The sequence below is a fragment of the Aphanomyces astaci genome (assembly GCF_000520075.1).
Source record: "Aphanomyces astaci strain APO3 unplaced genomic scaffold supercont1.20, whole genome shotgun sequence".
Classification (NCBI taxonomy): domain Eukaryota; phylum Oomycota; class Saprolegniomycetes; order Saprolegniales; family Verrucalvaceae; genus Aphanomyces; species Aphanomyces astaci.
Window position 1 is genome coordinate 463,677 of NW_009798283.1, and position 11,942 is coordinate 475,618.

The 11,942-nt window shown below is 48.5% G+C and overlaps 4 protein-coding genes across 6 annotated transcripts; 3 read left to right on the forward strand and 1 right to left on the reverse strand.

Moving 5' to 3' along the window:
- Positions 1-729: 729 nt before the first annotated feature.
- Positions 730-2,087, forward strand: H257_08808 (hypothetical protein). The gene has a single exon (XM_009834862.1). It carries the CDS (start codon positions 770-772, stop codon positions 1,955-1,957), a length of 1,188 nt encoding a protein of 395 aa, XP_009833164.1. The 5' UTR covers positions 730-769; the 3' UTR covers positions 1,958-2,087.
- A 992-nt stretch (positions 2,088-3,079) lies between these two features.
- On the forward strand, positions 3,080-4,280 carry H257_08809. Of its 2 annotated transcripts, XM_009834864.1 has the most exons (6): positions 3,080-3,190; positions 3,243-3,355; positions 3,412-3,723; positions 3,802-3,858; positions 3,940-3,985; positions 4,044-4,280. In XM_009834864.1, the coding sequence occupies exons 1-6, from the start codon at positions 3,153-3,155 to the stop codon at positions 4,174-4,176; spliced, it is 699 nt and encodes a 232-aa protein (XP_009833166.1). In that variant the 5' UTR covers positions 3,080-3,152; the 3' UTR covers positions 4,177-4,280. The 2 variants fall into 2 exon arrangements, with proteins under 2 accessions (XP_009833166.1, XP_009833165.1); XM_009834863.1 differs by having other exon boundaries at positions 3,802-3,985.
- A 1,977-nt stretch (positions 4,281-6,257) lies between these two features.
- On the forward strand, positions 6,258-7,485 carry H257_08810 (hypothetical protein). The gene is made up of 6 exons (XM_009834865.1): positions 6,258-6,330; positions 6,390-6,502; positions 6,563-6,874; positions 6,960-7,016; positions 7,074-7,119; positions 7,263-7,485. The coding sequence occupies exons 1-6, from the start codon at positions 6,281-6,283 to the stop codon at positions 7,411-7,413; spliced, it is 729 nt and encodes a 242-aa protein (XP_009833167.1). The 5' UTR covers positions 6,258-6,280; the 3' UTR covers positions 7,414-7,485.
- A 273-nt stretch (positions 7,486-7,758) lies between these two features.
- On the reverse strand, positions 7,759-11,238 carry H257_08811. Of its 2 annotated transcripts, XM_009834866.1 has the most exons (10): positions 11,185-11,238; positions 11,053-11,128; positions 10,918-10,987; positions 10,540-10,865; positions 10,238-10,418; positions 9,951-10,196; positions 8,809-9,388; positions 8,514-8,618; positions 8,331-8,413; positions 7,759-8,226 (listed from the first exon to the last, which is right to left on the reverse strand). In XM_009834866.1, the coding sequence occupies exons 1-10, from the start codon at positions 11,219-11,221 to the stop codon at positions 7,918-7,920; spliced, it is 2,013 nt and encodes a 670-aa protein (XP_009833168.1). In that variant the 5' UTR covers positions 11,222-11,238; the 3' UTR covers positions 7,759-7,917. The 2 variants fall into 2 exon arrangements, with proteins under 2 accessions (XP_009833168.1, XP_009833169.1); XM_009834867.1 differs by having other exon boundaries at positions 8,331-8,618.
- Positions 11,239-11,942: the final 704 nt, after the last annotated feature.

Below are 11,942 nucleotides of genomic sequence, written 5' to 3' on the forward strand. Positions count from 1 at the left end.
TATTTACGAGTGAAATATGACTATATTCTACACATATTGCAACGTTCAACAGAGAGTAATACTACTTTCCATAATTGATCTACAATATATAATGCATATTAAATCTATGTTTGATCTCTCAAGGCATCCATAGTAGGTTCTGTGCCACATCGTTATCCGGATGCCCAAACTTGAACCTAGGTACCAGCTGGTGGCTTTGAATCACTACAGAATATCTTTGGTGACTTGGTCGTGAAAACATACAAACCTCTTGTTAACAACACCAACATGTCGCATCACGACCACTTGGGCCATATACTTCGTATTTGTATACGTAGGTGTCGCCATCGAACTTACGAAACCATTTATATTCGTCAATATCTTAACATTTGTATGTCCTATTCTACACCGAATTAAAATACCGAAGTTTCGCCTATTGGCGTCGCACTGGCGTCCGATCTTTTCGTACATTGTAACGTACATCGTACAATCTTTTATACTTTATTTTACTATAAACGTACGATACATTCCTCGACGACGTACAAGAGTGTACGCTTCGCTCTCGAATATTGGTGGATGGAGCGTGATAGAATGCATATCGAAGGATGACATACAAACATCAAGTAGAACCATGTAAATTTATTTATATCGACAAGATATTTGGAATTTGTATACATTCGAATTTTTTTGGATGGTTTTTCAGCGTGGGAGAGGTGGGCGAATTAGGGGCAATTGTTCATTTTTTCATTAGTGACGGCAGGTAAAGCAAGAACAGCGCGGAAGAAGGAACATGCTCGTTACCGCGATGGATCACATTCATCAGTCGAGACGCTTAAACCTTGGCCTGATGAGCTCCCACGCGGCGGACGCCGACTCAGAGTATCTGGACCTGGCGAACCACAACATGCATGCTTCCGCCCCGTCGACGTACCACCTGTCGTTGCAGCACTCGCACTCGTTGGACATGAACGCGCAGTACCTCGATCAAGACGGCCTCCAGGACGACCAGTACACGTTGGGGGGGCAACTTTCGAGTCCCAAGAACAACGCCAAGCCGTCGTTGTACAAAACCGAGCTGTGCAAGCGCTTCTCTGAGTATGGTAGCTGCCGATACGGCGCCAAGTGCCAGTTTGCGCATGGGCTGCCGGAACTTCGCCACGTGTTGCGCCACCCCAAGTATAAGACCACCAAATGTAAGTCGTACTGGGGCTCGGGACACTGCCCGTATGGAAGCCGATGCCGCTTCATCCACGAAGAGGAAGTGTACAATCCAAACGTCAAGAACTCGTTCCGCGGCGGGATCACGCAAGAAAACGAACTGTCCCCCACCGGCCAAGGCGGGCCGTCGTTCCTCAACTCGTCGGGGTACGCGCCCGACTTTTCCCCCACGTCTACCGACATGGGCCCTGGCATGTACAACCCCGACTTCTCCCACGGCCCGAGCTCGCCGCAGTCGTGGCTCGGCGACGCCAGTCGCAGTAATTTTATTCGCTCGTCACCCAGCGACATGTACCCTACCAAACCCAACCCGATCGGCCCCAAGAAATCGCCCATGGCTGGTGCGTCCCACCATCATACGAACGACCTCGACCACGGCGCGGAGTACTCTGGACTGCAAGACGCGATCAAGGTGTTGATGAACTTCAACTACGAAGAATCGACCCCCATGGCTCCCGCGTCTTCTCCCACCGGCACGTCGCCGTCGTTGTCCATCAAGTCTCCCCTTGCGCGCGGGGACATGTCCCTTCACGCCGACGAGTTGTGGAAGGACTTTAGCGCCGCGTCCATCTCGGACGCGGCCGACGACGCGTCTGCTCCGTCGAGTTCTTCGGACCAAAAGTGGTTCTCCAACGAGCATCCCCCCAAACAACCACCCCCCCCGTCCAACTCCGCGTCCGCTTCGTTGCCGCCCCAGTTTGATACCATCGACAGCCGCGACGACATTTCCCGCTTGAGCTTTTTCACTAAGTTCAAGTGAATCTGCGGACATGTTCGTGGCGGAACACGACTGACTGTACATAGGGAAGACGCGATTATTTTATTTTATTTACAGGTATAAATATTTCTACTGTTCCGATATCTATTTATTCCGTCTTGTTGTGTTTTATCGCTGGTACTATAAGACTGGGGGGCGCTGGTACTATAAGACTGGGGGGGCGCTGGTACTATAAGACTCGGGGCGCTGGTTTTATGGGATCTGAGGGAGTGGAGCGGTAGCAGCCAGTCAAGGCCGTTGGCCAATCACAGAATTTCAATGTCATTACACACGACCAAGATTCTGGATTTATTTCGGCTACATTTTCCTGATAAATACTTAATATACTGTATTGGAGATTTGGAATGAATTTCCGACCCAAGTCACAAGCACCAATCTCTCCCATTGGTCAACCCGAAATTACTTGTCGCTGATTGGCTACAATCAAATTTCGATTTTCGACCGGAAAGGGCCAAGTGGATCATGGCCAATCAGATGTCTCGGCTCTACTGTGTAGACATGTGAACGAACAACCATGGAAAATTGGGAGATTTGACAATCTTCGGAAGAGCTACCGGAACCTGTATAGTTGGCGCACACAGGGCGGGCAACCTGTTGCTACCAGTATACTGTAGCCTCGTCCGAGGGGGGTGTCAAAAGCAATCCACATTCTGCTAACTACAGTTCCATCGCTTCGACTTTGACATTAGCGCACACAAGTGCCAACGAAGACCTGTGTTGGACACCGCGTCGATTCTGACGTCTTGCCACCCGATCCATGTGCTTTAGAGCCTACTAATTTACTCCTTATGAGTTTGTCATCTTGCTTTTACTGAGCATCTCCAACGCACCCCCACATATCGCAATGAGACAATCACAGGATGCACATCGACGGTGGTGCCGTTGCCATTTGTGCAATGCTTGCGCTGCGAAGGTTCTCGTGCGCAAATGCTTCAAAGTCCTTCAAGATAGAATAGCATGAACAGCGAGCGCTCCACCATTGCAACATGCGAGGGCTCGAACAACCTGTGAGGGTCTGACGACAAACACCTCCACCAAGTTTTAAAGAGGTATATATGTTAGCCAAGGTAATGTTAAATTATTTATTTAAATATTTCCGGGCTTGGCATTTCGACGTGTGCCCTTTCAACAACCAACCTGCCAGTTCCTTTTCAAATTCCCATCAAGCAACCACACGATGGCTTCAAAAGGACTGGTGGTATTCGACTATGACCGGTGAGTCCACGGCATGCGTGTTCTTCGATGGTGGGGTAACTGTGTGTGGTAGGAGTTTGATAGACGACAACTCGGACACGTACATCTTTCACCAAGTGCAGCCAGAGCTCGTGGTGCACTTGAAGGAACTGACCGCCGCCGGTGTCCAGTGGACACAAGCTGTGGGTACGTCTTGCAAGTGTATGCTTTGCGACGAATGAAACCGCCTCCTTCTCTTGCAGATCAAGCGCTGTCAAAGTTGAACTGCTCCAAGGAAACATTGATCGACGTCATCGGCCGCATCCCCGTGCAAGACGGCATGCTGGACGCTGTGCACTTGGCACACGAGCGCGGCTGGGAAGTTGCCATCGTTAGCGACGCCAACACGGTGTTCATTGATGCCTTTCTCAACCTCCACAACTTGACGTCGATCATCACCCAAGTTTTCACCAACCATTCCGCGTTCCAAGGCGATACGCTGCATGTGACACCGTACCATCCCCTGGACCAGCCGCCCCACGGATGTCCTCGGTGCCCCACCAACATGTGCAAAGGTAAAACCGCCGACGACATGTACTTTAAGGTATCAGGTTTGGGTTGCATCATAAATGATGTTGCTATAACGTATGTAGGCTCGATCGTAAAGCAAATCAAGGCGTCGGCAGAGTACACAAAGATCTTGTACATTGGTACGAGGCACAATACTTATGTTATTCGTGGTCAATGGCATACCATGATTGCAACTATTGGACTGATTTCCGTTTCTGTAGGCGACGGCGGTGGCGACTTTTGCCCCGTTGCTACTGAATTGTCGAGGTACGGAGATATACCGTGTTTGATGACAAGTTTTTACTACAGCAATTTCGTGTGGTAGCAACGACGTTGTGTTTGCCCGGGAAAAGTACGAGTTGCTGCACAAGGTCCAGCAAACCCCCGTCCTCGCCACGGTAGTGCCCTGGAACACTGGCTTTGACATCCTCAAGGGGTTCCAAGCGCATATTGCATGACCTGATCGCATCAAACACACGTGGGTAAATGCGGTGATACAGAAGTGGTTTACACGCAATTGGCTAGCGTAAACAATACCAACAACATGGAAATTACTTCGAAGTATAATGACGTATCGCCGACAATGCCACGATCCATGATTGGTGGAAAACATTCACTCTGAAATTTTCAACCAATCACCTGCAACTATTTTTGAGTTTGAGAGGTAACTGGATAAAATCAAGATGAACTGTTTTCAAGGTGGAGCAGTATTCACAATTCCAGGCAAAATAAAAACCCTCACGAGCTGCACGTTAAACTTCTGAATTCAAATTTACCAGTACCTTTGGATCGAAGAAATATACTACTATTAATAGTACCTCCTAGGACAAAAGTTATGGGAGTCACAAATCTTGCATTTGTTTCGCCCAAACGGACAGTATACGTATGGGCAGGGTTTTGCGACAGTTTTTCGGGACCCTTCGATGGAGGGGTTTCTTTCTTCCAAATTGCTATTATACTACTGTTTCTTCAAGAGAAGTATTCATGCAGTTCGTAGGACTTCACAAATCACGTCGAAATTCGTACTCCGGAGTATTGGTGTGGGTGTGAAAAAAACAAAGTAAAAGAGTGATAATATCCATAAGTAGGTTTGAAATGACGTTTCAGCACCTAATGGAACGTACTTAGTGGAAACGCATGTTATAACAGGTACTTCAAAGTACTCGCAGTATAATACAAGTTGTCGAAAGAGCTCTATTATATATTTGAGTTTTAACAATAGAATAGTAACCGTTAAATAATATAGAGCATTACTACATACTTCGAGGTAAGAGTTAGTACCGTTGATTAAAACTATTCAGAAATTCGTAGTACTATAATATTATTCCACATTATTATAATATTACGTTTGTGTTTATGAATCGTTGCTTGCGAAGGCAGACCAGAGTTTCTCAGTTGGGCCTTCAAGATTCTGCATGCAGAATATGTGGTTGGTCACGAAGAGATTGTACTACTAGTACTAGTTCAGTCATCCCCGATTTTTGCAGCCCCAACCAAATATACCGGTAGCTTTACTTATACAGTATGAAAGGGTTATATGAAGTCTTGGAGAAGTACACCTTCATACTATATAAGGAGATTATTCACATTGATGAGCAAAGTCTAATCGTAAACATCCACATACGTTTTGTGAAACGTAGCCGCCCAATTTATCAAAGCAAGTACACTGTCAGTATTACTGTAGAAACATCCTAAGCTTAGCTTGTTATTGCAGTGCTCGAATTAGTTCCGACAGCCATGTCGTCGTGTATGTAGAGTTAAACACTTTGCCAGGATTCGCAAGGCTAATCGACAACGCTCGTGTTATCGCGATATGACTTGGTGCTGGCGCCGCATTTGAGTTCCTACTGTCTCCCATATATTGAATATTCGATGGGATTACACAGGATATTCGTTTACACCAGGCTGCAAAAATTGGAGGATGACTGTATACGTATACGTAGAAAAAACTGCATCAAAATCGGCTCACTGGAAAATTTCTTTGCATTCGTCTCGCCCAAACGGACAGTATGGGAAAACAAACGTTCAGAAAATCTGGATACCGTTCAGCTGAAGAGACTGAGAACCGTTCAAGCAAATTCTCTTGCTTCCCCCAGGGTTAAGCGCATCACCAGTGGTTTTGCTATTGCTAACCACTGAGATACGGTTAACCCTAGTAAGAGCTGAGGTGGTCAGAGTACAAAAACTAAGCCTCATCTAACAAGAGTTTATTAGCTGAACTGTTCGTAGACGGTACTACAGATTTATTGAATGTCTTTCGGGGCTCGTCGCAACAATTTTCGTGTGGGTGCGAGGTGAATGGACGAGACGAGGCAACGATTTCTGGCCCATATAATACATACCACTAGACCGATGCTGCAGGGCGAGTGTGCTGAAGCTGCAGAGGCCAGGAAAGCAAATGTACTAACATCGAAAAGTATCGACGCCATTTAGGCGTTGAACTCTCATTTGAATCTTTCGAGGGTGTCGTATCCGGAATCCGGATAACATGTCCTACTCTTTCCTTTTGACAACCAAAGATGACATTGTCGAATTCGCAACAGCCTCAACTACAACATCATCATGGTGGCACCGGCGGTGGCAAACGGGCTGGTTGTGTTCGACTACGACTGGTACGAGCCTACCTAGCCACATGCCGCCATCCATCGCTTCTTGACGCGGCTCGATATAGGAGCTTGATCAACGACGACTCGGATTTCTTCGTGTTCCAGCAGTTGCAACCGGCCGTGCTCGAGGAGTTTGCGCACCTCGTGCACGATGGCGCGCCCTTGACAAAGGCCGTCGGTAGGCTCTTTCATGTCCTTCTCGCATCTTCCTAACTTGCCATGGTGCATGGGCGTGTAGACGATGCGTTGGGGAGATTGACCTGCACCAAGGAAACCCTCGTGGAGGTCATGGCGCGCGTGCCTGTGCAGCCAGGCATGGTGGACGCCGTGCGCTTGGCCCATGAGAAGGGCTGGGACGTGGCCATTGTCAGCGACGCCAACACGGTGTACATCCAGAGCATGCTGGCGCACCACCAGTTGACGTCCATCATCTCTCAAGTGTTCACGAACCCGTCGTCGTTTCAAGGGGATCGGCTCCGCGTATCGCCATTTCACTCGGCAGAGCGTCCGCCCCATGGCTGCCCTCGATGCCCGTCCAACATGTGCAAAGGTAGAACCCCTCGTCTGGCGTATTCATGCCATGCATTGCTCGAATACATCTGGAGGAATACCCTTGTAATATGTGACATGCACAGGGGCCATCTTGAAGCATCTCAAAAGCTGCCACTCGTACGGCAAAGTGCTGTATGTTGGTACGTGGAGTATATATGATTGGGTTAAGTAAATAACACGATGGCGCTACGGTTTAGGCGACGGCGAAGGCGACTACTGTCCTACAACGTCTCAGCTTTCGTCGTACGTAGAACTACGAATGTGCTGGTTTTCGAGTGACAAAGTTATGTTTGTACATGTGTGATGTCTACTGTGGGCTTTGCAAAGCTATATACCATTGTCATGGATGTTACTGTTGTGGTGTAAGAGTGCAATTTGACGTGTAGCCACGACGTCGTGTTTGCCCGGGAAGGATGCGAATTGCTCCGGCGTATCCGCGCCGATCCCGTCACCGCGCGAGTCGTGCCATGGAGCACTGGGCTCGACATCCTTGCTGGCTTCCACTGCCATTTGAACATCGAGTCGGCTTCACGTTAGTTCGTACACGAGGCATAGTACATGTCCATCCAGCCGTAGCAGACTAAGTACAATTCATCCTGATACACAAACACTCGTTATCATGGCTATAGGATTTCGCCATGGAATGTATACAAGCTGGCTTCCTGAGCCACAGTGGACACCTTCATTACCCTGGTTCAAAGATCTCGATGACAGACCATACTATTCAAGTCCCCAGATCTCTAACGTTGGTTTGACGGCATCTTGTGCTACTATTAAGAGTACGTACTATTAATACCTACTATTAATATTAATACATACTGTACAGTACAGTAGTAGTATGTACTATTAGTCTGATGTCGTTGGACAGTCAGTATGTAGCAAGTTCGCAGTTTTTTCATTCTAGAGCATCATCTGGAACGGTAAATTCTAATTTAACGACCACATCTGTACTTTGCGGTAGGTACTACATACAAGTGAGTACAGTACTGTAGTTAGCCAGCCACACGAGTGTACAACACAAGCGTGGATTGTATGTGTTTTCTACTGAGATGCCTTGTTGGCATACGCGGCAAACCAGGCGAGGGACTCGGGGTTGCGCAGGGCACTGGCGTTTGTGATGGTTTTGCCGCCCAGAACGCGCTTGACGGCGATCTCGACCTTCTTCCCGCTCACGGTGTACGGGATGTCTGGGCACGCCACAATAAGGCCGGGTACGTGGCGTGGGCTCGTCTCCGTGCGGATTTTGGACACGATTCGCTTCTGGAGCTCCGCCGTCAACGCCACGCCCTCGGCCAGCACCACAAACAGCACGATCTTCACGTCCGGGGTACCGTCCGACAGCGTGTAGTCCTAAATAGGTCATAAATTAGTGTGTGTGGTGATGACGATATAGCCATCAATTAGTGTGTGTGTGTGTTGTTGTTTGTGGCGGTATGTATGGTTTTGTAAGGTACCTGGCCCACAATCACCGAGTCGGCCACGTCCTTGATTTGCTCGACGACTTTGTAAATGTCTGCCGTGCCAATGCGCACTCCCCCTGCACAACAATCACATAGTACCGTCGTCATATGACGTGATCCATATATATATATATATATCTGGATGACGTGATCGATTTTTCAGCCGTTCGTTCGTACCCGGGTTCAACGTCGCGTCGGATCGACCGTACAGCACCATGCCGTTGTGAGCCGTGATTTCGGCAAAGTCGCCATGACGCCACACATTGGGAAACACGTCGAAATCTACAAACATTCATTATTCCCATATCATGAATGTTGGTAATCCCCAAGTTCAAACCCCACAATCGATCGACCAATCAAAACCCAGATCACGAATCAACTAGCCAATCAATCATCCATTTTGCATTCCAGATGTTTACCCCCAATCAATCAAATCACACAAACAATATATAAACAAGATCCGACGACGTACATGCGCCAAAGTACTTGGATCCGTCCGTGTCGCCGTAAAAGTAGAGCGGCATGGACGGAAACGGCTTGAGGCACACAAGTTCGCCTTGGCTTTGGACAAGCGCGTCGCCGTTGTCGTTGTAAATAGCCACGTCCAGCCCAAGTCCGCGCACCTGGAGTTCGCCATTGTACACGGGCAAGTTGGAGCAGCCCAGCGCAAAGCACCCGTTGAGGTCGGTGCCGCCCGAGATGGACGCGAACTGCACGTCGGCGCTAATGTCCGAGTAGACAAAGTTGAAAATGTTGGTGCTGGCGGGGGACCCCGTGGACGCAATCATCTTGAGCTTGGACAGGTTGAACTCCTTGCCGGGCTTACACCCAGAGTCCATCACCGCCGCCAAGTACCGCGCGGACGTTCCAAAGACTGTCATGCCGACCTCCTCGGCAAACTGCCATAGGGCCGATGCCCCCGGGTACAGCGGATTGCCGTCGAAGAGCACGACGGTGGCGCCGACGGCGAGCCCGCTCACGAGCCAGTTCCACATCATCCATCCGGTTGTAGTGTAGTAAAACACAACGTCGTCGCGGCTCACGTTCAAGTGCTACCGACCATGCCGTTGGTGTTCCATTGAGACCATAGAAACCACACTCGAACATGAATAAAAGAACACAGATTTGATTAAAAGAACAGATATGTGATTAAAAGAACACCCAGATGGGAGTAAAAGAACATAGAATGTATTAAAAGAACAGAGGTGGGATAAAAAGAACCGACGACAAAATCAACTGGACGACAAATAAAACACCATATGCGTCCCACGAGTATGTATGTAAAACAAAGGAACCGAACGTCGTTGTCGTCGTCGCGGCGGGTCCAGGGCATCGTATATATATATATATATATATATATATATTTGTAAAACCAATATATATATATTTGTAAAACCAATATATATTGGTTTTAGTCGAATGAGAACGATGGAATGTATACTGTACACAACAACAAAACAACATTGCCAGTTGTAACAATAACAGATTTACTTGGAGTACCAAAATATGCAAAAATGAACCCATGCGAATGAAAAGAATATAAAGACTGGTCGATTTTAAGAATATATAAAAAATATATAAAATACAGGTGACCAAATTACTGTACGTACGTACCAGCATGTGTTCTTTGAGGTGGTTGAGTAACACCCCAGGCCCTTGCACGATGCACTTTGGCAGGCCGGTGGTGCCGCTGCTGTACATGATATACACGGGGTGATCGAACGGCAGCTGCTCAAACTGGATTGGAAACTGCACGGGGGCGTTCAGTTCTGCGAGGAAATGGTCCACATATTGGGCGTTCGGGAGCGCCGACAAGTCCAAGTCGTACGTAGGGCCGATGGTGTAGCGGAAGAGCACGACCTGCGACATCGTTCAACGGTACGTGTGTAGGAAACACATACCTTGTGGACCGTGGGTAGTTCGTGCAGAATGTCCTTCAACCCAGGGAGCGTGTCGATGCGCTTGCCCTTGTAAAAGTACCCGTCTGTGGCAAACACAACCTTGGGCGTGATTTGGGCAAAGCGATCGAGCACGCCGTTCTTGCCAAAGTCTGGCGAGCAGCTCGACCACACGGCGCCGACACTGTATCGCATGTGACCAAAACGAGGACGATGAATAAACAAACCTCGTCACAGAAGAAGGTCGACACTTCAACGATAAAGGCAGAACGATGCACAACTATCGAAGGACGACAAGTACGTACCTCGTGGCAGCCAGCATGGCCACGACCGTGTCGGGGGTGTTAGGCATGTACCCGACGACGCGGTCGCCAACAGCGACGCCCAATTGCCGCAATCGCTGGGACAGTGCCGCGACTTGGTCGTACAGTTGGTTGTACGTGATGCGGATCGCTTGGTTGGATGTTTCGGATTTGAACACGAGTGCAGTGCGGTCGTCGCGGTGGCGAAGCAAGTTCTCGGCAAAGTTGAGGCGCGCGCCGGGAAAGAACTTGGCACCAGGCATCTTGGTTTCGTCTTGGATCACTTGTGTGTGTGGTGCGGACGACACCATGCCCGTGTATTCCCACGTCTAAGGCAACGTTAGGATAAGATCCACGTCAAAATCGAATGGGAGGACATACCGCCGCCCAAAAATGAGACAAGTTGTCCACGGACCATTGCCACAGATCGTGCACAGACACGAGAGACAGTCTAGACAGTCCATTCAATACAAGATCCACGGAGGAAGCGAGATCGATGGATGTCGCCGTGCTTACCCATGTTTCGTGTTGACGAACGCAGTGAACTTGGTCCAGTGCGAGGTGGCAATCAACTCGGGCGTGGGTGTCCAGACTGCATGTGTGATCATCAGACGCTACATGTACATGGACGGACGGAGCGGCACTTACGGAGTTTCGCGGCGTTGACGGCGTTCGAGTCCACCATGGGGATGTCGAGGGGGGTTTTCAAAAATGAGTGAGTGGGTGCAAGGCCCAACTCACCTGTGGCATTGAATAAATCCTGTGACAACGTATATCCTTACCACACATATACTGTATTATCCGTGTTAAGTTCGAAATTGAATATCTTGATCTTTATATGATGTCTACTTCAACCACAATGTTAGCATTAAAATTGATTATTTTCTACGATTCAAATTCATTGTTACGGAAGCTCCTTCATTCAGTATAAAGGAATATATGCATATATGTTGTTATATAGGTTTCTTACATTTAATATGCAACCATACAATAGCCAAGTGCATAATACGTACTTTAAAGAGACGCTTTGGCACTACAATTTCAACTCGCGACACCACTGAAGCAAGCGACCGTGGAGCCAATGGCATCGCAGGGATTGGTGGTGCCACCTGCGAACCGACTGGGGCAAACGGGCAAAACGCAGAGTGACCGAAGCGAGGAACCGCTGTGATGTCATCGATGAGTCGTGCATTACACAGTGACAACTTCAACCTACTGGTATGCTCCAGTACGTACACCAACCTTAACCTCATAGCTTTGCAACACCCAATCCACATGCGGAACAATCAACCAGCCAACTTCCGGCGGGCGGCCACCAATGAAGTTTGCAACATGGATTTACATAGCCCACAGCCAAGACGTAAGTTCTGCATCTTGCATTGTTCGAAGCATCGATACATCTGTGG

Excerpts from the sequence above, each read along its gene's own strand:
- H257_08808 (XM_009834862.1), top strand. The coding sequence starts at position 770 with ATGCTCGTTACCGCGATGGATCACATTCATCAGTCGAGACGCTTAAAC.
- H257_08809 (XM_009834863.1), top strand. The coding sequence starts at position 3,153 with ATGGCTTCAAAAGGACTGGTGGTATTCGACTATGACCG. Across the intron at positions 3,191-3,242 it reads GTGGTATTCGACTATGACCG|GAGTTTGATAGACGACAACT; the intron begins GTGAGTCCACGG and ends TGTGTGTGGTAG. Across the intron at positions 3,724-3,801 it reads CCCCACCAACATGTGCAAAG|GCTCGATCGTAAAGCAAATC; the intron begins GTAAAACCGCCG and ends TAACGTATGTAG.
- H257_08810 (XM_009834865.1), top strand. The coding sequence starts at position 6,281 with ATGGTGGCACCGGCGGTGGCAAACGGGCTGGTTGTGTTCGACTACGAC. Across the intron at positions 6,331-6,389 it reads GTTGTGTTCGACTACGACTG|GAGCTTGATCAACGACGACT; the intron begins GTACGAGCCTAC and ends GGCTCGATATAG. Across the intron at positions 7,017-7,073 it reads CGGCAAAGTGCTGTATGTTG|GCGACGGCGAAGGCGACTAC; the intron begins GTACGTGGAGTA and ends GCTACGGTTTAG.
- H257_08811 (XM_009834866.1), bottom strand. The coding sequence starts at position 11,221 with ATGGTGGACTCGAACGCCGTCAACGCCGCGAAACTCC. Across the intron at positions 10,988-11,052 it reads TTCGTCAACACGAAACATGG|ACTGTCTCTCGTGTCTGTGC; the intron begins GTAAGCACGGCG and ends TGGACTGTCTAG. Across the intron at positions 10,419-10,539 it reads GCCATGCTGGCTGCCACGAG|TGTCGGCGCCGTGTGGTCGA; the intron begins GTACGTACTTGT and ends CATGCGATACAG.